Source organism: Hemitrygon akajei, chromosome 28 (genome assembly GCF_048418815.1).
Source record: "Hemitrygon akajei chromosome 28, sHemAka1.3, whole genome shotgun sequence".
Lineage (NCBI taxonomy): Eukaryota > Metazoa > Chordata > Chondrichthyes > Myliobatiformes > Dasyatidae > Hemitrygon > Hemitrygon akajei.
In genome coordinates this window covers 9,265,935-9,290,633 of record NC_133151.1, presented here as the reverse complement: position 1 = coordinate 9,290,633, position 24,699 = coordinate 9,265,935, and the positions used below count along the sequence as shown (strand labels likewise).

At 47.5% G+C, this 24,699-nt stretch overlaps 2 protein-coding genes across 2 annotated transcripts in view; one reads left to right on the top strand and one right to left on the bottom strand.

Moving 5' to 3' along the window:
* Positions 1-14,125, bottom strand: part of LOC140717670 (adenylosuccinate synthetase isozyme 2-like) — a 39,899-nt gene extending 25,774 nt beyond the window's left edge. Inside the window, exons 1-6 of the mRNA XM_073031307.1 lie at positions 13,891-14,125; positions 10,580-10,682; positions 8,830-8,898; positions 7,377-7,427; positions 6,303-6,369; positions 6,071-6,178 (exon numbers count right to left, since the gene is read on the bottom strand). Coding sequence (XP_072887408.1) covers positions 6,071-6,178; positions 6,303-6,369; positions 7,377-7,427; positions 8,830-8,898; positions 10,580-10,682; positions 13,891-14,094 — 602 coding nt within the window. The 5' untranslated portion in view covers positions 14,095-14,125. The remainder of the gene's footprint in view (positions 1-6,070; positions 6,179-6,302; positions 6,370-7,376; positions 7,428-8,829; positions 8,899-10,579; positions 10,683-13,890) is intronic.
* A 94-nt stretch (positions 14,126-14,219) lies between these two features.
* Positions 14,220-20,131, top strand: LOC140717669 (endogenous retrovirus group 3 member 1 Env polyprotein-like). Its single transcript, XM_073031306.1, has 2 exons — positions 14,220-14,968; positions 17,613-20,131. The coding sequence occupies exon 2, from the start codon at positions 17,905-17,907 to the stop codon at positions 19,573-19,575; it is 1,671 nt and encodes a 556-aa protein (XP_072887407.1). The 5' UTR covers positions 14,220-14,968; positions 17,613-17,904; the 3' UTR covers positions 19,576-20,131.
* The last annotated feature ends 4,568 nt before the right edge of the window (positions 20,132-24,699 follow it).

Sequence of the window (24,699 nt, the reverse complement as noted above, 5' to 3'; positions counted from 1 at the left end):
CTAGTTCGTAATATCTCTGTTTAGTTCTCATAATTGCTTTTTCTGTTCGGTATGTCTGAAGTGTATTATATTGTAGCTTCTTATTAACAAGTTGCCTTTGTTTTTCTTCTGTCGTATATCTTTGAGATTCTTTTTCTAATTTTGTAATCTCTTTTTCCAATTGATCTGTTTCTACCATATATTCCTTCTAAATTTTAGAAATATAACTTATTATCTGGCCCCTCAAATATGCCTTCATCGCTTCCCATAATATAAATTTATCATCAACTGAATGTAAATTTGTATCAAAAAAAAAACTGAATCTGTTTTTCCATAAAAATCACAAAAATCTTGACGTTTTAATAATATTGAATTAAATCTCCATCTGTAAATCGATTCCTCCTTATCCATCATTATCATTGTCATTATCAAGGGGGAATGATCTGACAATATTCTTGCTTTATATTCCATACTTTTCACTCAGTCTTGAATATTCGTTGATAATAGGAAAAAATCTATCCTTGAGTAAGTTTTATGTCTATTTGAATAAAATGAATAATCTCTTTCTTTTGGATTAATTCTTCTCCATATACCAATCAAATTTAAATCTTTCATCAATGATAAAGTTAATTTTGCTACTTTTGATTTTGTAACAACCTTTGTTGACCTATCTAAAACTGGGTCTAGACAAAAGTTAAAGTCTCCACCTATTAATATTTTGTCATGTGTGTCAGCCAAATTCAAAAAGGCTTCTTGTATAAATTTTACATTGTTTTCACTTGGTGCATAAATATTCATAACAGTCCATAGTTCTGAAAAGATTTGACAATGTATAATTACATATCTCCCCGCAGAATCAATTAATACATTTTGTATTTTAATTGGTAAAGTTTTATTAACCAAAATTGCAACTCCCCTCGCTTTTGAATTAAATGAAGCTGCAATAACATTTCTGACCCAATCTCTCTTTAATTTCTGGTGTTCTATCTCTGTTAAATGTGTTTCTTGTAAAAAAGCTATATCTATTTTCATTTTCTTAATGTATGTTAAAATTCTTTTTCTTTTCACCAGTCCATTAAGCCCATTAACATTAAAACTTTAAAAATTCAGTAAATTAGTCTATAATAATATATAATATTTCAACTCTTGTAGTACCTTGAGGAATTTTTAAAAAATTCTCCATGTTGTTATGTGTCTCCCCCCTCCCCCCCCCCCCCCCCGATCGTCCAGGCAAAGAAAGAAAAAGAACATTAAATTAAAAAATGTTATTAAAAAAAACAAAATACCCCCCCTACTAATGTTGTGAATGAAAAAAAACACAACATTATCCCCTTCCGTTGTACGGGTCATGGCAATCGCCATGATTATACACGTGAATCCCGTAGCGATCAATCTGAAGTTCCCCCAGCTCCCCGTAACATAAAAAAGTATATATAAGAGAAGAAAAAAAATCACTACTCTCGATTAATATTTCTCCAATTTTTACCTTTCTCCCCCGTATCATATAATTAAAAGTATATTTAAATATTCTTCTGTCCTTAAATGTCCATCAACTCCATTCACTGTCCCTGTCTTCATCTTTAATCCGTTTCACTTTTAAATCTTTAGCTTTTAAATTTATAACCCTTTTCCCATAAGACTTTTTTTGCTGGGTTAAATTCCTTCTTTCTCTTCAAAAGGTCATGACTTCTATCAAGATAGAAAAGAACTGTTTTCCCTTCTATCATCAATGGCCCGTTTCTCTTTCTGGCACGTTGGGCAGCCGCCTTCAGGATCTTTTCTTTATCTTGATATCTTAAGCATTTTATCAAGATTGATCGTGGGTTTTGATCAAGTTGATGTTTTGGTCTTAAGGCTCTATGAGCCCTTTTGATTTCAATTAACTGGGTTCCTTCTTCCATTTCCAAATTTTCCGGGATCCATTTTTGAAATTTTTTTATTGGATCCTCTCCCTCTATACCTTCTTTAAGACTAACAATCTTAATATTATTTCATCTGCTAAAATTTTCAAGCACATCCACTTTTTCCAACAACCGTTTTCTTTCTGATGTCCAGGCAAGAATATTATCTTCCAATTTTATTCACTCTATCAATGGTATCTCCCGTTATTTCTTCCAACTTTTTAAACTTTCTTGTCTATTTTCTCCTGTTTTTTCACCACTTTATCAAACATAGTCTTCATATTTTTAATATCTTCTTTTATTACTTCTAATGTTTTAAATTCTTTTAATTCATGCATTATTTGCACCAAAGCTTTTCTTATGTCTCCAGGAGATCTTCCACCTCCAACCTCTTCCTGTTGTTGTTCTTCTTCTGCCTCCTCATCTTCATCTGTGTGGTCCAGAGAATCCGAATCCACCTCGGATTCACTTTCACTTCCGATCGTAGCTGGGATTTGTAGTTTGAACTGCTCGTGTTTGCGCATGCCCCTTCCTTCACGCATGCGCAGTTCCTGTTGCTCCTTCTTGGAGACTGTTGATGTTGCCGCAGTTCCCTGTTCTGTTCTGTATCGCCGGAGGTAAAATGCACTTGAGTCCGAGGCTCCATCGTGGTGGCCGGCCTTGGTTCTTTACCAACTTGTGCTGTTTTCAAAGTAGTAGTTTTCTTCGGCTTCTGTTTAGGAGGCATATCTAAAGACAATCCTGAGCAGTTTATATGTAATTTTTAGAAAGTATTCACTAACTTTTCTTCACTTAAACATTACTAGTTTTTTACGGGAGAGCTGGATTTCCACGTCTCGATCCTACGTCATCACGTGACGTCCCCTCGTTGTACACCTTCTTGATCAACCTTTCAACCTGTGCAGCCACGGACTTGGATTTCAAGATCCTTAAGGGTGCCTGGATTAAACCCCCACCAATCTGTGTTCATCTAGGTCATTTATACACGATGAACAGCAGAGATCCCTGCGGAACAAACCTCCCGCCAAAATCAGTCCTACCGGCCACCACCCTGTCATCTGTGAGCAGGTTAATTCTGAATCCGACCAACCAATTATGGATCCCATGCACCTCAATCCTCTTGAGGAACGTCCCATGAGGGACCTTTCTTTCTTCCTGGTTGTAGCAGCCAGGACAGAAGGGAGGAGCCAGCAGCCGTTTAAGAAATGTTTTTCAATTAAGAGCTCATTTTTCCAGTTATAGTGCCACAGCAGCAGAGGGGAGGAGCCGACAGCTTTTTTAAAAAAACAGTTTTTCTATGTCGGTATAGAAAGGAAGCAGTCTCTCCGGCGAAGAGTCCATTTTTGGGAAGTGGCCTTGCTTGAGATGCGAGTGCCGTGGCTGAGTACCAACGATGACGCTTTAGTTAAGAGTGGCCAAGGACTTCCTTCGAATTCCTTAGAGTGGCTGGGATGGCAATTTGAGCAACGACATGCAAACCCTGAAAGATGTGGGGGGGGGGGGCTGGAAAGAGAGAGACCACCGGTGTCCTCAGTGACTTCACCCGCAGGGAGTGTGCCCAGCTGCGGCTCCTGACTCACCGTGTGAAGGAACTGGAGCTGGACAGGGTCAAAATTAAACTCGGCTGGAATGCTGAGGATCAGACCTGGTCCCTGCATATTGATGTAGTTACAAAGAAGGCATGACAGCAGCTATATTTCATTAGAAGTTGGAGGAGATTTGGTTTGTCACCAAAAACACCGGCAAACTTCTACAGATATACAGTGGAGAGCGTTCTGACGGGCTGTATCACCATCCGGGATGGGCGGGCACGCCTTCTGCACAGAATCAAAATAAGCCGCAGAGAGTTGTGAACTCAGTCAGCTCCATCACGGGCACCAACCTCCGTCGTAGCCAAGACATCTTCGAGGAGCGGTGCCTCAGAAAGGCAGCGTCCATCATCCAGGACCCCCATCGCCCAGGTCATGCCCCCTTTCCCATTGAAGGCACACACTCAACAATTCAGGAACAGCTTCTTCCCCTCTGCCATCAGGGAGGAGGTACAGGAGCCTGAAGACACACACTCAATGATTCAGGAACAGCTCCTTCCCCTCTGCCATCAGGGAGGAGGTACAGGAGCCTGAAGGCACACACTCAACGATTCAGGAACAGCTTCTTCCCCTCTGCCATCAGGGAGGAGGTACAGGAGCCTGAAGACACACACTCAACGATTCAGGAACAGCTCCTTCCCCTCTGCCATCAGGGAGGAGGTACAGAAACCTGAAGGCACACACTCAATGATTCAGGAACAGCTCCTTCCCCTCTGCCATCAGGGAGGAGGTACAGGAGCCTGAAGACACACACTCAACGATTCAGGAACAGCTCCTTCCCCTCTGCCATCAGGGAGGAGGTACAGAAACCTGAAGGCACACACTCAATGATTCAGGAACAGCTCCTTCCCCTCTGCCATCAGGGAGGAGGTACAGGAGCCTGAAGGCACACACTCAATGATTCAGGAACAGCTCCTTCCCCTCTGCCATCAGGGAGGAGGTACAGAAACCTGAAGGCACACACTCAGCGATTCAGGAACAGCTTCTTCCCCTCTGCCATCCAATTCTTGAATGGACATTGAACCCATGAACACCACCTCACTACTTATTTAACTATTTAATATATATATATATATATCTACTGTTATATGTTTTTTATTCTCTGCTATTACACAATGCAATGTACTGCTGCATTTGTTGCAAAGGCATCGAATCTCGCAACAGTTACCAACGACAGTCAACCTGATTCCGACAGCAGTTTAAGTGAAGTGGTTACACCCAGGATGGGCGGCCACCGGGAAAAGACTGAGTGAGCGAGCAGGTAACGCAAGACTGCCCTGACACCATTCCTCTCGGCAACAAGATACTGCTGGATGGTGGTGGGGGGGGGGGAAACGACCTTCCAGGGCTGAGAAGCACAGTGCCAGGCCCTTGCCAGCGAGGCTAGTTCAGAGGCTCAGCCGGGAAGGGTAAAGTACGAAACACAGGAGATTCTGCAGATCCGGAACAACGTGCTGGAGCAACTCAGCAGGTCCGGCAGCGTCTATTTAAAAGCCGATGTTTCGGGCTGACACCCTTCATCAGGACTGGGGGGGCGAGGTGGGCAGAAGCCAGAATACGCAAGCGCAAACAACTGCCCGCACAAGGCTTCACGGTCATTGTAGTGTTTCTCGGGGGTAAACACACGTATAAAGCGGGCGTCTTCTTTTTGTAAAAGCGAAAATCCTCTTTGGTCAGCGAAAACAGATACTAATGTGAGTCTTTCGTAACAGCGAGCTGTCATAAAGCGAACATTTGAAAAGCAGGGGCCACCTGTATGGTGGGGGGGGATGTCAGAGGTAAGGTTTTTTCCTACAGAGTGTGGTGGGTGGGTGGGTGCATGGATAGAGGCAGATACTGGGGGGGGGGGGGGGGGGAGTGCTACAGGAACTCTTAGATAAACACAAGGATGATAGAAAAATGGAGAGGAACGTGGGAGGGAAGAGTCAGATTGATCTCAGAGTAGGTTAAGAGGTCGGTACAGCATCGTGGGGCAAAGGGCCTGTTCTATGTTCTGATACAAATCCTCCCCAAGTTACGAACACACCACTTACGCACAGCCCTCCTGTGCGACGGACATCTGGGAAGCCCGTGGGTTGGATTAGCCGGCTGCTGCAGGGATCTTGTGCCGTGTGGGAATTTGGTTTGAGGGAGCATCACTGCATCATGGAGAGATGCCCAGATTTAATGAGATGTTGCCTTTGGCAACCACACCTGGCTGCGCAAACAGTTCCAAGTTACGGACTGTGCTGGTAAACTAGAGAGGACCCGTAGGGGTGAACAATGCTGATTGTATGTAATTAGTTTTGCTACAACAAGTGTATGGGACATTGGAAAAAAAAGTTGAATTTCCCCATGGGGATGAATAAAGTATCTATCTAGCTATCTATCTATCATCCACGTCCCAGGAATAAGTTCAATCTGAGTTGTGACACAACTGTAGAAGTGAGGGTGGTGGGCAAGAGGAGGGGTGGCAATTCCCTGACAGGAGCAACCGGCTGTAAAGGAGCAGGCCGGTTTAATAAACCAGCCGCATTTTCCCCTGACGACAGCAAGCTGCGCACCCGGTCGCTAGCCTGGTTACCAACTCGTCGCTCCCCCCCCTCCCCCCCACCCACTCACCGCTTCGTGAACTCTTCGAAGTCCGCGAGCAGGTCGCAGATGCGCAGGCCGGTGCGGGAGGCTTTCGAAGCGTACACCGGGCCGATCCCTTTCTTCGTGGTTCCCAGGCTGACGGCGGGGGGGAAAGGGGGGAGAAGCGTTAGAGGTGGCCTGGGCCAGGGCGGCTGAACGGAGACTCCCGCGTCCCCCGGTTAAAAAAGGCGCCAAGGCGCTCGGGCGGGCGCGAACTCACTTTTTGCCAGCCTGTTCCTGCCGCTGCTGTTCCTGCGCCCCGTCCACTGCCTGGTGGAAGTCAAACACTGCAAGCAAGAGGAGAGTGCCCACAGGAGCTCGTTACTAAGAAGTCATCGCTGGGCCCAACTCTTGTCCACTCCATCCCCTCACTCGGGCCGGGCTCTTGTCTCCTTTTTTATGGGGAGGAATTTCTTTCGCCGGGGGGGGGGGGGGGAGCTGATGAATCTGTGGAATTCACTGCCGTAGACGGCTGCGGAGGTCAAGTCATTGGGTGTACTTAAAGCAGAGGGAGGGTGATAGGTTCTGGATTCGTGAGGGTGTCCAAGGTTACAGGGAGAAGACAGAAGAATGGGGTTGAGACGGATAATAGGTCAGCCATGATGGAATAGTGGAGTGGACTTGATGATCTGAATAGTATTAGAGAATCCTTTGCTCAGATGCGTGCTGTTTGCCTGACCGGTGTTGCAAGGAAGGCCTCTCTAATTAGTTAGACCCTTGCAGGCTACGCTAACAGATCCTTGGACTGTGTTGGTCATTGACAAAAACGACGCATTTTCAATGTACACGCGACGAATAAATTCTTCGCCTTTGAAGTGGAGGCTGATTAGGAAGTGGGGAACAGGGTTGAGAGGAATAAGAAGTCAGCCTCGATGGAACGGCGGAGCACAGACTCCATGGGGTGGACGGCCTAATTCTGCTCCTATGGAAGACGGCAACAGGAACAGTGCAGGAGGAGAGCAGCCCAGACCTAACTCAGAATAGCTTCACGGGAAGAACAGTCTCTCGCATTACTGCAAACAGCGTCCATCTTCCCAGGTGTCCTAGGCCCAGTACAGCCACGGGATTCATGAAGCGGGAGCACCTACAAACACGTCCTGGGAAAGGCTCAGGGAAAGGAAGGGGTCAGACTTAATAACCGGTGGCCAGCAATCACCAATGCCGCAGCTTTCCCGTGGAAAAGCGTCTGCAGGAACAATGCCAAACGCGTCTAGGTCAAAGACCACTCCGATGAAGAGAAAATGAATACTGCCACCCAGCCACACAACCCTCAAACGTAGTTACTCCAACTCACCGATGTGGGCTCTGTCCGAGATCACTGTCCTCGATTCCCAGCCTTCCAGACCTGTGGGGAGGTAGCAAGACAACAAACAGGTTTTTTAGGACTGCAGCCAATCCCTCTCAGTTGACACAAGATTATTTGCAACATGTATACACCGTTAAATACAGTGAAATGCATCGTTTACGTTAACGACCAACACACCCGAGGGTGTACTGGGGGAGAGCCCGCAAGCATTGCCACACGTTCTGGAGCTAACGTAGCTCGTGCATGTGCTATCGCCACTGACCACACACCACACGCCGCACAGGTCAGAAGGCTCACGCTCAAGTGACCTCTCTCTCGTCCGATGGCAAGCGGGAACCCGTCTGTCCCCGAGTTGGGGGGATTGGAGGGGGAGCTCGGAGAAGCGACACGGAAGGTAGTAACGTCGGAGCGCGTCGCTGGTCTCCGCTCTCATTGCAGGAGCAATTTCTCTCTCCCTCGCCGGAGAGAGAGAGCCTGCCTTGGATACCGAAGTGCCAGGTTATGAACTGTAGTTTTGGATGGACTCTAGATCACGGTCTCTGTGGAGTGGGGGGGTGGGTCAACACTTCTGCTGTTTGTGCGTGAGGAGGGAGGGGGACTTCGGGGTTCTGATGTTTCTATTCTTCATTCTATGGGTTTCTTTGTTTCGTGGCTGTCTGTGAAGAGTAAGAATTTCTGGTTCTGTACTGTATACATTCTCAGACATTAAATTGAACCATCTGATCAATGAACAACACAGAACTCAACAAAACGAGCCTCATTCCTCCCTCCACGCGCAGTCCTCTAACCCAGTGCTTCCCAATCTTTTTTATGCCGTGAACCCCTGCATTAACCGAGGGGTCCGTGGACTACCCTGCTCTAACTCCAAGACAGTATGACTTCTCGTGTCTCCAGCCGCAGATTCAGACTTGGATTCCCCACTGGCAGTTGTCTGGTTGTATTTTATCTTTCTATTTGTTCCCCTCAGAAACACGGCATCTGGCGGAGGGAGAATAAAAGGTAGACTCGCCACTGGAGCATTTAGAGGCTGCACTATCTGGCACGGGACCAAACCACACAATAGATCGAGGAACTGCGCGTAGTTTAATTCCCTGGCTTGTTTCTAAATCAGCGATACAAATGTGCTTTGTCGTTTTGCGTTCCTGGAGGACAAAAGCCTCGGTGAGTATAAACACGAGAGATTCCGCAGATGCGGGCAATCGAGTGACCGCACACAAAATGGAGGAGCTCAGCAGGTCAGGCGGCATCCGTGTGGCACCGATGAAGGGTCTCAGCCTGGAAAGACGACTATTTATCCCCCTCCGGAGATGCTGCCTGGCTTTCTGAGTTCCTCCAGCAGTTTGTGAGCACGTTGCTCAGTGGAAAATGCCTGCTCGCATTTATCCTATCTATACCCCTCAAAATCTTGATCTCATGTCTCGACACACAGAGAGAAGCGTACCTTTTCCCTTACGAAGGTTCTTCTCGGCTTCCTCGAACAGTCCAGGAAGGTGTATAACCACCCCATTGCCTGAAAACACACGAGGATTAGTAAAGCAACACTCCACAATACAAAGCTCACAATAACGTTGTTATTTAATATTTACAAGATTGCTGAAACATTAATATGTTGATTAAGCATTCTTTTGTTTAAGATAGTCATTATGGCCCTAAGCCCCATGCTTTTCGCTCTTTTTATCGAGCCGTTGGCCCAGGCAATTAGAGAAGACAAGATTATAACAGGTGTCCTGATCAAAGACACAGAATATCCGATTTGTTTATATGCGGGTGACATTCTCGTGACTCTTACCAATCCCAGTGCAGGTTTGTCTACATTATTATCCCTGCTGAAAGAACTCAGTTCCTACTCCGGCTATAAATTAAGTTTACATAAAACCCGAACTTTAAATTTTAATTACCAACTACAAGAAAACATTTACAGAATGAGTAAATTCAAACGGAAAGGTAATATTATTAAATACCCAGGAGTGCAAATACCTGTCTATATCTACGAACATAATTATATTCCCATAACAGCTGATAATAAGGCAGACTTAAATAGATGGTCCCTGCTGCCAATGAATCTGTATAATCGAATAGAAGCCATAAAGATGAATGTATTACCTAGATTGCTCTTTCTTTTTCAATCATTGCCTGTTGAAGTACCTCTCAAGCAATTTAATGAATGGAAAAGAATGATTTCAACATTTATTTGGGGAAAACAGACACCAAGAATTAGATTTCAGACATTACAGCTGCCTAAGGATAAAGGAGGATTTGCTGTGCCTGGCTTTGAAGATTTATAGAGCACCACAGCTGCGCGGTCTGGCCTGTTGGTGTGACCCTAATTGTGAGGCAAAGAGGAAGGATTTAGAACAAAGACTAATAAATATCCCTCTCCAATCTTTACTGGGGGATAAAACACTCCCACAGAAGCATTTAAGTAAACTGACTAGGTGGACAACAGTCCCTCTAAACACCTGACATAAAGAATTTAAAGACCCAACCTTTGAAAGAGATGTAAGAATACGAGGTTGGGTGGCACATGACACAGAATTCCTTCCAGCACAACTGGATGGTAGATTTACATAGTGGACAAGTAAGGGAATCACCTCATACAGCACAATATACTCTATCAAGAGCTTGGAGTCCTTTCAACAACTCACAGAAACGTATCACTTAGAGAAACAAAACTTCAGATATCTTCAACTAAGACAATATTTCAATAATATTAAAACTATTGGAGAGAAAGGGTTGAGTCTGATTTGTTTTCTCTCTCTCTCTCTCTCTCTCTCTCTCTCTCTCTCTCTCTCTCTCTCTCTCTCTCTCTCTCTCTGTGCACATAGGATGTTTGCTGGTCTGATTTTTTTAATGTGTTCTTTTGTGTTTCTTTGTTTCGTGGCTGCCTATAAGGAGACGAATCTCAAGGTTGTATGACGTATACGTACTTTGATACTAAATGTACTTTGGCCTTTGGTTGGGTATAGTGAGCTGCGGGCGTGCTACGTTGACGCTGGAAGCGTGGAGACACTTGCGGGCTGCCCCCAAGCAGGCTCCTCGGACGGTGTTGGTCGTTGGCATAGACGAGGCGTTTCGCCGCACGTCTCGATGTATACGTGACAAACGAAGCCTTGTTCCTGTCAAGGAGGAGTTAGACGGGACCTAGCTAACCTCGACTGCTCGTTCCCCTCTGCACACCGGCAAACACTCACCGATGAAGGACGTGGCATTCTTGTTGATGACACCGCTGGGCAAGAGGTGAAAGTCGTACTCTACCGAATCCACCACGACCGTGTGCCCGGCGTTGTTTCCACCCTGAGATTCGGCAGGACGGCGGTGGGGGGGGAGGAGAAAAAGCACAAACAAGGGGATTGTTAATCACAAACGCACTCCCCACATGCCCAATTTACTCAGTCCCCGACCCAAGAAAAGACTCCTGGTCCCACCTTGCCGAACAATAAGTTCACGTCGTGATCCTGTAAGCCAACGTCAGAATCAAATTATCCCTGATGTGTCGAGGAGCTGTTGCTTTGCGGCAAAAATACAGCCCAATAACGCAAACTGTGTTATAGATTATTATCGGAAAAGTATAAACAGTCAGCAGTGCAAAAGGAGAATAAAGGTGGTGAGTGGCATTCGCGAGTTCTTTGTCCATTCGGAAATCTGATGGAAGTTGTTCCTAAATCATTTTGGTACAAGAAGGTAGCGTAGCAGACAGCGGGAGACTATTACATCTCAGGGTCAGAGTCCCAGTTTCCTCAAAGACATACTGGTTAGTAGATTAACTGATGCTGTCACTAGGCTAGGGTTAAATCGGTGGGTTGCTGGGCAGCATGGCTTGTTGGGCTAAATAAAACACAGAACCGAGAGGTGTGCACTTACAGCAGATGGACAGGGCTGACTGGGCCGCCCGTGGCAGAGACTTTTTCTCCCAATGCAGACTGTTTCGTGTGCCACACAGACTAGGGGAGCCACAGACAACACAGCCAACTGCTGGGGTTTCTCCTGAACAAAGAGTAGCACTCTCAAGAGGAGCTCAGCAGGTCAGGCAGCATCTATGGAGAGGAATAAACAGCTGACGTTTCAGGCCGAGGGTCCTCACTGGGACTGGAAAGGATGGGGTGTTGGGGGGAAAAGAGTCCAGGAGAGAAGAAACACTCCCAATGACTGTTAACAGCAGGTGAATTCCTGCCCAGAGCACTGACTCGTACCAGAGACATACAGCGCGAGAAAAGCCCTTTGGCCTGTGCAGTCTGTACTGATTTGCACCAACAAAATTTTAACCACCCCACATTCCCACCAACTCAGATTCTGCATCTCATGCACGCACTGGGGCAACTCCCGACCCACAGCTCGTAGGGATGTGGCAGGAAACCAGAGACAAAAACAAAAAACAAACAAACACACACTCACAAATACACACAGACACACGCACACAAAAGCGTTATAAATCAAGTTCATTGCCATTTGCACAAATAATGGATGCACGGATGGAATTAAAATCTTTCTTCTGGCAGCACTGCAGGAACATAGCATCAGATGAGCAACAGAAACAAAATTAAATAACTAAGAAACACACACATGTAGGCATTTAAATACTGATATATACAAACATTACTAAAGATGATCAGATATGAACAGTTTAATATCGCTCCTCCCGGTGGCAGAGCACTTTAATTCCCATTCGGGAGTGTCAATCCATGGCCTCCTCCTCCTCCTGTGGCAAGATGAGGCCTCCTTCAGAATGGAGCGACACCATGCCTGGGTACCCCCCGACTACGAATATCGATTTCTCCTTCCGGTGAACAAATTCTCTCCCCCACCCCCAAGTTCACCACTTTGACCTTTTCCTTCTTCTCACCTGCCTGACACTTCCACTCCCCCCCGGTCCCCTCCTCCTTCCCTTTCTCCTACGGTCCACTCTCCTCTCCGATCAGATTTTACTTTCTCTCCAGCCCCTGACCTTTCCCATTCACCTGGCTTCACCTAATATCCCCCAGCTAGTCTCCTTCCCCCCTCCAACCTTTTTACTCTGGCTTCTTTCACCTTCCTTCTCAGTCCTGAAGAACAGTCTCGGCCCGAAGCGTTGGCTGTTTGTTCATTTCCATAGATGCTGTCTGACCTGCTGAGTTCCTCCAGGTTTACATGTATTGCTTGGATTTCCAACAATTACAGAGTGGTGTGTGCACTGAGTCCCCTCCTTTACTCCCCGTATACCCATGACTGCTAATTAGATTTGCCGATGACACTACGTTGATTGGCCTCATCTCAAACAATAATGAGGGGACCTACAGGGAAGAAGTCATCACCCTGACACAGTGATGTCAAGAAAACAACCTCTCCCTCAATGTCGCAAAAACAAAAGATCTGGTTGTGGATTACAGGAGGAATGGAGACGGGCTAAACCCTGTTGTCACCAATGGACCTCGGGTTGAGAGGGTAAACAGCTTCAAATTCCTCGGCATCCATATTACCGAGGATCTCACGTGGTCTGTACACACCAGCTGTGTGGTGAAACAGACACAACAGCGCCTCTTTCACCTCAGCCAGTTGAAGAAGTTTGGAATGGGCCCCCAAAACCTGAGAACTTTCTACAGAGGCACAATTGAGAGCATCCTGACTAGCTGCATCACTGCCTGGTATGGGAACTGTACCTCCCTTAATCGCAGGACTCTGCAGAGAGTGGTGTGGACAGCCCAGCGCATCTGTAGATGTGAACTTCCCACTATTCAGGACATTTACAAAGGCAGGTGCGTGGGATCACTGGGGATCCCAGCCACAATCTATTCCACTGCTGCCATCCGGGAAACGGTACCGCAGCATAAAAGCCAGGACCAACAGGCTCCGGGACAGCTTCTTCCACCAGGCCATCAGACTGATTAATTCACTCTAATTTGTAGGCATCCGTTAGACTTGATAGACCACGGATTTTCACCTTGCAAAGTTTCCAGGGCGCAGGCCTGAACAGGGTTGTATGGGAGACTGGCAGTTGGCCATGCTGCAAGTCTCCCCTCTCCACGATGTTGTCCATGGGAAGGACCTTAACCACTTGGCCACACGACAACACGCTGATTTGAGTGTACTCTATATTACATCGACTGTTCTATTTATTATAAATTATAAATTACTGATTGCACATTTAGATGGAAGCGTAACACACACACACACACACACACATATATATATGTAAAGATTTTTACTCTTGTAAGTGAAGGATGTAAGAAATAAAGTCAATTCAGGTCTATATATACATACACATACACACACACACACATATATATATATTGTTAGGTATATATACAGACATACACGCGCGCGCAAATTTAATCCGGGTCACTGAGGAATGGCTCCGTATAAAATATACAATAAATAAGCGGAAATAGCATAAATTATGCAAACTACGCGCGCTGCATCCACTCACCGGCCGAAGCCAGTGATATGTAAATGAGGACCGCCCGACGTCACGCGGGACCCGCCCCGATTATGATAATATATGCCGCGGAGAGCCCCGCCCACCCCTCACCTGGCAGCGGCACACCAGCTCGGCGTCCTGTGCCAGCAGGTCCACCACCTTGCCCTTGCCCTCGTCTCCCCACTGGGCGCCGAGCACCACCGTCACCCGGTTCCCAGGCTCGGCGGTGGGCTCGCCCGGCCGCAGACGCTTGGCGCCGGGCGGGCTGTCGCCGGCCTCGCTGCACGTCCCCGTTCCGTTCTGCACCAGCGCCATGACACCGTCTCCACGCTAACCGCCAAGCGCCCGTCCCTCCCCCCCCACCGGAAACGGAAAGCCCGCGTTCCCTAGCAACCCCGGACATCCCACTTAAAAAACAGACTTAAAATTACACCAGTGTAAGAAGTGAAAGGGTTAAGGTTAGACTGTGCTAAGATCTAAGCTTACAAAACATATGCTGACACATTGCTAAATAAGGATATAAGATTCTTGCAAAACTGTATAGGTACAATCTGTACCTTGTGGTAATCATGAAGAACTAAAAGGGAGTCATTAAGCTAGGAGCTGAGAGCGGAGGTGGATGAAACAGATGGAGATAAGCTGTACTCTTGTGGCTAACTCCAAGGCCGATGAGTGTTTTGAAAACTTGGCAGACATGGCTCTGCGGATGGCTAACTCCAAGGACAGAGGATATGAGAAAATGTGTATGTGACCCCCGAAATGTACAAGCCTGTGGGGAGGGGGAGAGTGGAGCTGACTATGAATAATTGTAGGAATGATACAGCAACTGAGGGACACGTGATAACCTACTTGAAACTGTATAAAAGGAAATGAAATGTAATGCTCTGGGCTCAATACTGCTGGAGCAGTTTTGAGTCCGACTCTGCAGACTCGTGAAAAATAAAGCTTTGCCGCTTTGCAGTTTGCTGAGACTCATGGTGTGAGTTATTTCTGACAGCTGGGGGTCTCGTCCGGGATCCCCACTCCGGTCGTGGAGGGCGAGAGGAAGGACATCGGAGAAGGTGCACCCTGCCGAGTTCGGCAGTCCCTGATTCCTTGCTCGTCGTCTGAAACGGCTTGAGCGAGTGAGATCCGGACAGCGCAAGGCGGCAAAGCAGGGAGGAAAGGAGACGGTTCTACGGCACACCGGGTAAGTGAGACTAGCTAACTGAGATCTAGGTGGGTGTGACCGGGTAAACTAGGTGTGACGACACCTAGAGTAAAAAGAACCGGGCCGGGAAGGGAATAATGGGAGGGGGAAGCTCAAAGGAAGAGGAGCCGGAGAGTTCGGGTTTGTTCCCGAAGGTACCTCCTGATAGCCCCCTCGGTAGAATGTTTGCAGGATGGGGATATGGACGAACAAAGGGAAAGCAGAAAAAGAGAATGGTAGAATATTGCAAATCATGGTCCAAACAGCCAATAAAAGGGTCCTCGGTATGGTGGCCACCATTTGGGTCAGATGAGGATTGGGTTAGACAGGCCTTAAACATATATGTAAACTCTAAGCCAAATGTAAAAGAAGAAGAAAGTGAATACGCCTCTTGCTGGGTTTCGGGGCCAGGAGACTCAGCCAGAAGTTACAAATTGGAAACAAAGAACAAGGAGAAACCTCCTTGGGAAGTATTGAATCATTTACCTCCGCCTTACGTGCCCCGGCCTGAACAACCGGAGGCGGCTCCCTCTGCCCCCCTCCAACCGGACGATCCGGCACGGGAGGCGGAGGCTGAAAAGGAAAAAGAACGGGAAGAATGGGCGGAAGAAGAAGAAAAACGAAAAGAGGAATACGATGAGTGGTTAGAAAAAGAAAGGAAGAAGTGGGAGGAAGGGAATCCACCACAATCAGGACCCCCCTTTATTATGACGCGCTCCCGGACACGACAACGGGTGAAAAAGGAAGAGGAGCAAAAATTCAACTATATCAAGGGGCAATTGATCCGTGCTCCGGTGTTAGTCTTGCCAGCCCTGGAAAAAACCATTCCAGCTGTACGTCAACAATGCCGAAGGAATGGCCCAAGGGGTACTCACCCAACTAAGAGGAGGAAAGCGGCAACCCGTGGCTTTCCTGTCAAAAATGTTAGACCCGGTATCGCGTGGATGGCCCACCTGTATCCAAGCAGTGGCAGCGACAGCGGTATTGGTAGAGGAAGCCCGGAAACTAACCTTTGGAGGGAAGATCACAGTGCATTCTCCCCACTCGGTCAGCACCCTACTAGCCCAGAAGGCACATCGGTGGCTCACTGACTCCCGCATTCTAAAGTACGAAACTATACTGATGACCGGAGAAGACCTAAACTTCGCAAAGGATTCCAGTTGCAACCCAGCCCAGTTCCTCTATGGAGGACTAGAAGAAAAGGAGTCAGAACACGACTGTATTGAATTGCTGGACTTGCAAACAAAGAGCCGGGAGGACTTACGGGAAGTTCCCCTGGGAGAAGGACAGGAATTGTATATAGATGGATCCTCACGATGTATTGATGGAGTACGGCACAGCGGATATGCCATCATTGACGGAGAGACTGAAAGAATAGTGGAGTCCGGGAGATTACCGGGAAACTGGTCGGCCCAGTCATGCGAATTATACGCACTCCAGAGGGCTCTGAGGATATTGGAGAAGAGGATCGGAACAATATACACTGACTCTAAGTACGCCTATGGGATAGTACATACCTTTGGGAAGATATGGAAAGAAAGAGGACTGATAACGGCCAGAGGAAAGGGACTGGCACACGAGCAAATGATAAGTATGACATTGGAAGCCCTGGCCCTACCAACTGAGATTGCGGTAGTACATGTACCCGGACACCAAAAAGGATCAACACCTGAAGCAGTAGGGAACCGTCTAGCCGATGGGGAGGCCAAACGAGCAGCCGTTGAAGACCCGATCCAACTCCTGACCTTGATACCAGTGAGGGAAGGACTTACTAAACAACCTATGTTTACCCAAATAGAGATTGATAGCATGAACCAACTAGGAGCCCGAAAAGACACTGATGGTAAATGGACGGTCCCGGATGGGAGACAGGTACTAAATAAGGAAGTAACCCGCAACATCCTCCAACAGTTGCACCATCAAACCCACTGGGGAGTACAGGCCATGTGCGACACAATTCTGAGGGACTATGTATGCAAAGGAATATACACACTGGCCCAGCAAGAGATAACTGGATGTCCGACGTGCCAGCGGATAAACAAGAAAGTGATGCGATCCACTCCAAGAGGTGGCCAGCCACTGGCCATGAGACCGTTCCATAGAGTCCAGATCGACTTTACCGAACTACCCTCAGTGCAGAGATGGAAGTACCTGTTAGTAATAGTGGATCATTTTACCCACTGGGTGGAAGCATACCCGACCACAAAGGCCGATGCGCCTACAGTAGCCCGAATACTACTAGAAAACATAATCCCCAGATATGGGATCATGGGGTCCATAGACTCGGACAGAGGGACACACTTTGCCTCCAAGACGCACCAGTTGATTTGTGATGCATTGAGTATCCAATGGAAATACCATACCCCGTGGCATCCCCAGAGTTCGGGACGGGTGGAAAGGATGAACAGTACCTTAAAGGCGCAATTGACCAAATTAATGCTAGAAACCAAGTTACCCTGGACTAAGTGTCTCCCCATCGCCCTGTTAAGAATCCGAACAGCACCCAGGAAGGATATAGGAATCTCCCCCTATGAAATGCTGTTTGGACTCCCGTATTGGAATAAGGTAGAAGGGTACCCCACGCTACAAGGGGGTGATATTTTTATAAGGAACTATTTACTGGCACTATCTCGTTCCTTTGCAGAACTGCGGAAGAAGGGTCTCTTGGCCCAGACTCCGCCGCTCGACTTTGCTTTACATCAGATCGTGCCTGGAGATTGGGTTCTGGTACGGACCTGGAAGCCGGAGAAGTTACAACCACAGTGGGAAGGCCCTTTCCAGGTCCTGTTAACCACCGAGGCGGCCGTACGAACAAAAGAGAAAGGGTGGACCCACGCATCCAGAATAAAGGGACCAGTTAAGCCTGAGGGACACACGGAGTGGACCTGTGTTCCCAGTGAAGAACCGTTGGTGGTGAAACTGAAAAGGCAACAAAAATGAACTCAATGTGGACTGTTACATTATTGACTGTAATATATTTAATTCTGTATGTGGGAAAAATAGAAGGGAAATGTGACAAGTGTAGGAACCGAGTTTTGGAGAAAGGAAAAGAACGACCCGGGGCCCTTGTGTCACATTCACATGTAAATGACCAATGTTATGGAAAAGAAAAAGAGGAATGTGAAGAGGGAGGAATAAAATATACCCTGAGAAAGAACAGGGGATACCCCGGTGGATCAGTGAGAGAAGAAAAAGGAGAAGGGAGAAGTTGGAGTGTACGAGAAAGTACATGCCCTGAGACAGAATGGATATGTGAAAGGAAAGAAAAAGGAAGGGCAGAGTTTGGTGGAGTCAGAGAAGAATGGGGAACCTATGGAAAAACAAGACCGGAAATGAAGGAAAACCTGTTTATAGACTTAGCAACTCGAATAGCTACAAGTTTAAATGTAAGTGACTGTTGGGTTTGTGGGGGACCCCACATGAGCGAGCAATGGCCATGGATAGGTGAGAGTTTGAGTGTGTGGGAGCTATTGGCTCATGATTGGGATAAGAAAAGGACTGGGAGGACGCAAGAATGGAAGTTAACAAACTATCCGGAAGGACAAGTATGTGTAGAAAGAAAAGGGAAGGTGAAAGTAGGAGAAAGCCCATGTCAGAGTATAAAGTTGGCTAAAACAAAAAATAATGCCACTTGGTGGCCCGAGGAGCCGACTTGGTACATAACTAAAGGGGCAAAGGACAATTGTACGGCTATGGGAAACAATTCGGGAATCTGGAATTGCAGTGGGCATAACCCGTACGAAGGAATTCCCAGTGTTTGGAAAGCCTGGCGGAAAGCAAAGAAAGGAGGATTTGTTCCAGAAGGTCTGTTCTGGATTTGTGGGAATCAGGCATACACCAAATTGCCGAAAGGATGGGGAGGAGTTTGTTTCTTAGGCCTTATAAGGCCAGAGTTCTCCCTCCTACCCCAGGATGAAGATAGGGAATTGGGAATCAAGTTATTTGACTCACTGAGAAGGGAGAAGCGGGAGATAAAGGTGGGAGAATGGGGCGACGAGTGGCCTCCAGCACGCATCATTGAATATTACGGACCAGCAACTTGGGCCCAGGATGGGTCATGGGGTTACCGAACCCCGGTATATATGTTAAATCGAATAATACGCCTACAAGCTGTAGTAGAGGTGATCACCAACCAAACCGCATTGGCTCTGGAATTGCTGGCTGAGCAGCAAAGCCAGATGAGAACAGCCATATACCAAAATCGATTAGCATTGGATTACCTATTGGCCTCCGAGGGAGGGGTCTGTGGAAAGTTCAATCTGACAAACTGTTGCCTAAAGATAAATGATAATGGAAAGGCAGTGTTGAAAATATCCGACAAAATTCGGAAGTTGGCCCATGTGCCAGTACAAACTTGGAGATCCTTAGGGAACCTGAGTTGGCTGGATAGTCTGCTGGGAGGAAGCTGGTGGCGAATAGCCCTGTTAATATTTGGCGGAATACTCATAATGATAATCATATTACCATGCTTAATACCCTGCTTGAGAGCATTAATAACGCGAGTAGTAGTACAGGTAATGCAGCCAGGGAACCCAGCTGACCCGGCTAAAATGCTGTTGCAACGAGGCAGAGAACTGGAAGAGTGGAATCCCTGGACAAATCCTTAGCACACTCTAAAAAGAAAAAGGGTGGAATTGTAAGAAGTGAAAGGGTTAAGGTTAGACTGTGCTAAGATCTAAGCTTACAAAACATATGCTGACACATTGCTAAATAAGGATATAAGATTCTTGCAAAACTGTATAGGTACAATCTGTACCTTGTGGTAATCATGAAGAACTAAAAGGGAGTCATTAAGCTAGGAGCTGAGAGCGGAGGTGGATGAAACAGATGGAGATAAGCTGTACTCTTGTGGCTAACTCCAAGGCCGATGAGTGTTTTGAAAACTTGGCAGACATGGCTCTGCGGATGGCTAACTCCAAGGACAGAGGATATGAGAAAATGTGTATGTGACCCCCGAAATGTACAAGCCTGTGGGGAGGGGGAGAGTGGAGCTGACTATGAATAATTGTAGGAATGATACAGCAACTGAGGGACACGTGATAACCTACTTGAAACTGTATAAAAGGAAATGAAATGTAATGCTCTGGGCTCAATACTGCTGGAGCAGTTTTGAGTCCGACTCTGCAGACTCGTGAAAAATAAAGCTTTGCCGCTTTGCAGTTTGCTGAGACTCATGGTGTGAGTTATTTCTGACAACCAGCATCTGATTTTTCGTTCGCTTCGGAATCGGACCATGTATTGACCCGCTGAAACTATCGTATTATCTTTTGTTTCACAAGCTGCGCCCTTTACTGGCTGTTTAACCCCGGTGTCAATCATTTTACGTCATCCCATTGACCCGCCCAACACTCAGCGCGATTTAGGGACTGTCTCAAAATTGCCCACCGCAATGGGGAACGTTAACAGGTTCCTTCCCTACTTTTTCCAAGTCAAGTTTATTGTCATTTCGACCATAAACTGCCGGTACAGTACACAGTACAAAAAAAACAACGTTCCTCCAGGACCCTGGTGCTACATGAAACAACACAAAACCACACTAGACTATATGAGACAGCAGGAGGCTAAACTAGACTATATAAAACAACATAAAAACTGCACTAGACTACAGACTGGCACAGGACTACATAAAGTGCATTAAACAGTTCAGGGTAGTACAGTAATTAATAAACAAGACAATAGGCACAGAAGAGGACAAATTTCAATATAATAATAAATGATGTAGACGTCTGTCTAGACTCTGGGTATTGAGGAGTCTGATGGCTTGGGGGAAGAAACTTGCACAGTCTGGTCGTGAGAGCCCCGAATGCTTCGGTACCTTTTGCCAGATGGCAGGAGGGAGAAGAGTTTGGATGAGGGGTGCGTGGGGTCCTTCACAATGCTGTTAGCTTTGCGGGTGCAGCGTGTGGTGTAAATGTGTTATATCAAACTGGCTGAGCATTCAAGCGCAAGAGAATGCAAAAACTGGAATAAACATGGAGCTATATATATATAAAAATACTTTATATATTTTCTAGAGAAGTAACCTAGCCTAGAGACTGCCTAGAATTTCCCTATTGCATAGCCCTCTATTTTTCTAAGCTCCATGCACCTATTTAAGAGACTCTTTAAAGACACTGGGTGGTAGTGTGAAATATGAGGAGGATGTTAGGAGAATGCAGGGTAACTTGGACAGGTTGGGTGAGTGGGCAGATGCAGTTTAATCTGAATGGTGTCAAGTTAGGAAAAGGGAAAGATCTACGTGTCCTTGTTCATCAGTCACTGAAGGTAAGCATGCAGGTATAGCAGGCAACAAGGGGAGCAAAGAGGTCCTTCTGCAGTTGTGCAGGGCCCTGGTGAGACCACACCTGGAGTATTGTGTTCAGTTTTGGTCTCCAAATTTGAGGAAGGACATTCTTGCTATTGAGGGAGTGTAACGTAGGTTCACGAGGTTAATTCCCGGGATGGCAGGACAGTCATATGTTGAAAGATTGGGGCGACTGGGCTTGTATACACTGGAAGTTAGAAGAATGAGAGGGGATCTGATTGAACCGTATAAGATTATTAAGGGGTTGGACACACTGGAGGCAGGAAACATGTTCCCGATGTTGGGGGGAGTCCAGAACCAGAGGCCACAGTTTAAGAATAAGGGGAAGGCCATTTAGAACAGAGTTGAGGAAAAACTTTTTCACCCAGAGAGTGGTGGATCTGCTGAGCCCTGAGACCACTATGCTGTCTGTAAGGGCAGGGCTGAACCCTGAGTGCTGTCTATAAGGGCAGTTCTGAGCCCTGAGACCACTATGCTGTCTATAAGGGCAGTTCTGAGCCCTGAGAGCTGTCTATAAGGGCAGTTCTGAGCCCTGAGACCACTATGCTGTCTATAAGGGCAGGGCTGAGCCCTGAGACCACTATGCTGTCTATAAGGGCAGTTCTGAGCCCTGAGACCACTATGCTGTCTATAAGGGCAGTTCTGAGCCCTGAGACCACTATGCTGTCTATAAGGGCAGGGCTGAGCCCTGAGAGCTGTCTGTAAGGGCAGTTCTGAGCCCTGAGACCACTATGCTGTCTATAAGGGCAGTTCTGAGCCCTGAGACCACTATGCTGTCTGTAAGGGCAGGGCTGAGGAAGCGACACCCTCATTTCCTCCAGCAGACACAGCAGTGGCGGTAGAGCAAACCGAGCAGCCCAGGGCGAGATATCGGAGTCCGAAACAGAAAACACTGGGGCTCGGGGCAACCTTGGGGAAGGCAAATGCTGGTGATCTCCCTTCAGAACTGTAAAGGAGCTTGCAAAACTACGGGGAGCGGGGGTGAATAGCAGTTTCCGAATCGGGTGGCGCGGGGCGGGGGGGGGTGGCTAAGGCTCCTGTGCCTCGTTCCTAATGGTAACAGCGAGAAGAGAGCATGGCCTGGACGGGACGGGGGGGGGGGGGGTGGTATTCAATGACGGACGCCGTTTTCATGTGGCAGAACTCCATGTTGACATGCTCGCTGTTTGGGGGGGGGAGTTGGCTTTTCCATTGGGTCGTATCCATTCAAAATGCTGGTGGAACGCAGCAGGCCAGGCAGCATCTATAGGGAGAAGCGCTGTCGACGTTTCGGGCCGAGACCCTTCGTCAGGACTCACTGAAAGGAAAGATAGTAAGAGATTTAAAAGTAGGAGGGGGGAGGGGAAATTGCAAAATGATAGGAGAAGACCGGAGGGGGTGGGATGAAGCTGATAGCTGGAAAGGTGATCGGCAAAAGGTGATACAGAGCTGGAGAAGGGAAAGGATCATGGGACGGGAGGCCTCGGGAGAAAGAAAGGGGGAGGGGAACACCAGAGGGAGATGGAGGATAGGCAGAGTGATGGGCAGAGAGAGAAAAAAAAAACTAAATACATCAGGGATGGGGTAAGAAGGGGAGGAGGGGCATTAACGGAAGTTAGAGAAGTCTATGTTCATGCCATCAGGTTGGAGGCTACCCAGCCGGTATATAAGGTGTTGTTCTTCCAACCTGAGTGTGGCTTCATCTTGACGGTAGAGGAGGCCATGGATAGACATATCAGAATGGGAATGGGACATGGAATTAAAATGTGTGGCCACTGGGAGATCCTGCTTTCTCTGGCCCAGATATACTTAGTTTTTACATTTTGGATGTGGACTTGGACTGTAATCTTCCTTTTGAGTCTGATAACTTTTTTATATTCTGGGTTTTTCACCTGATCTTTCTCGTCTTTTGTGTGCAGGGGAGGGGGATTTGGGGGTCGATATGCCTGTTTCATTTCTGTTCAATATTTTTGTGCCAGGAGGGGGACCTGGGGGGTTGGTGTCGCCATTATTTTCTTTCTGGGGTTCAGAGTTGGGTGCTTTGATCGTAAGTGAGCCAATGACAGCAGCGGGTTCGTCCTGCTCACGTGGATCAAATCGCCCGTACCTCCACTAGTACTCGATAGTGTCGAAAGTCTCGATAGACCATGGATTTGCGCCTCGGAAAGTTTCCAGGGCGCAAGCCTGGGGATGTTTGTTTTATGGGAGACCGGCAGTTGCCCAAGCTGCAAGTCCCCCCTCTCCACGCCACCGATGTTGTCCAAGGGAAGGGCACTAGGACCCAAGCAGCTTGGCACCGGTGTGGTCGCAGAGCAGTGTGTGGTTAAGTGCCTTGCTCAAGGACACAACACACTGCCTCAGCCGAGGCTCGAACCAGCGACCTTCAGATCACTGGACCGACGCCTTAACCACTTGGCCACGCGCCAACACACCTGTACAGGTACAAGGAAAATCAATATCAGAAAGCAGGAAAACAGTGTAACAGTGACAGAGGAAGTATGGTGCAGGCAGACGACAAGGTTATGAGGTCAAGGGTCCGACTTATCAAACCCGGAAGCCGTTCGACAGACATTCTTACAGCGGGGTAGAAGCCTTCCTTGAGCCTGGAGTGACTGAACGAGAGGCGAAACGAAACTGTCAATGAACCGCCTGAGTGCGACGGTATTCCCGAGTCTCCGCCTGGGACCTGCGTGACGGACAGGAGTGAAAACCGAGAGGGAAGCTACTGACGCCATGAAGGAGGCCCCGAACCCCGCTAGATATGGAGGACCTCGATTGCTGTCCCAAACGCCAGCGGTGCGCCGGGCACTAAGTTAAACGTGCGTGTAATAAATAATTCCTGAAAGCTATGGCATTTTCCCCGTCTATCCCATTTTCCGCTCCGTTTGCATCTTCCCGGCTTGTCGCCTTCCCATTTCTCGTTACGCTCCCCACCTCCTTCCTCTTTTTGCTGCCTCATCGTCCGAGTGGAAAGCAAAACCTCGTTCGGCGACTTTAGCCAATCATTGCAAACGGGTCAAAGTTCAAAGTGTCACTCGCGGTTTTCACCGCTGGCGGCCGTGCAAGTCCCGGGAGGAGGCTCAGGAATACCCTCGCACTCGGAGGTAGAGGGATTCTGCGCTGCTGTCTCCACAACAGTTTTGTTTCACCTATAGTTCAATAATTCCGTTTAATATTAGAGACTCCATCAAAGAACGTGTACGTTATACAAACTGGCGATCCGTCTCCTCGCAGGCAGCCACAGCACGAAGAAACCCGAAAGAACCCATCTTTTAAACAACCTTCAAACACCCGTGCAGAGAGAGAGAGAGAGAGAGAGAGAAAAGCAAATCGTGCAAACTATAAAAGTAAGTAAATATTGATTCCGTCGACACAAAGCCCAGAGCAGGCCACAGCCTCAGTTCCGCGCAGAGTTGCAGGGCAGAGAGCAGAACCGGCCACTACCCTC

Coding starts and splice junctions, on each gene's coding strand:
- LOC140717669 (XM_073031306.1), top strand. CDS start 17,905: ATGAACTCAATGTGGACTGTTACATTATTGACTGTAATATATTTAATT.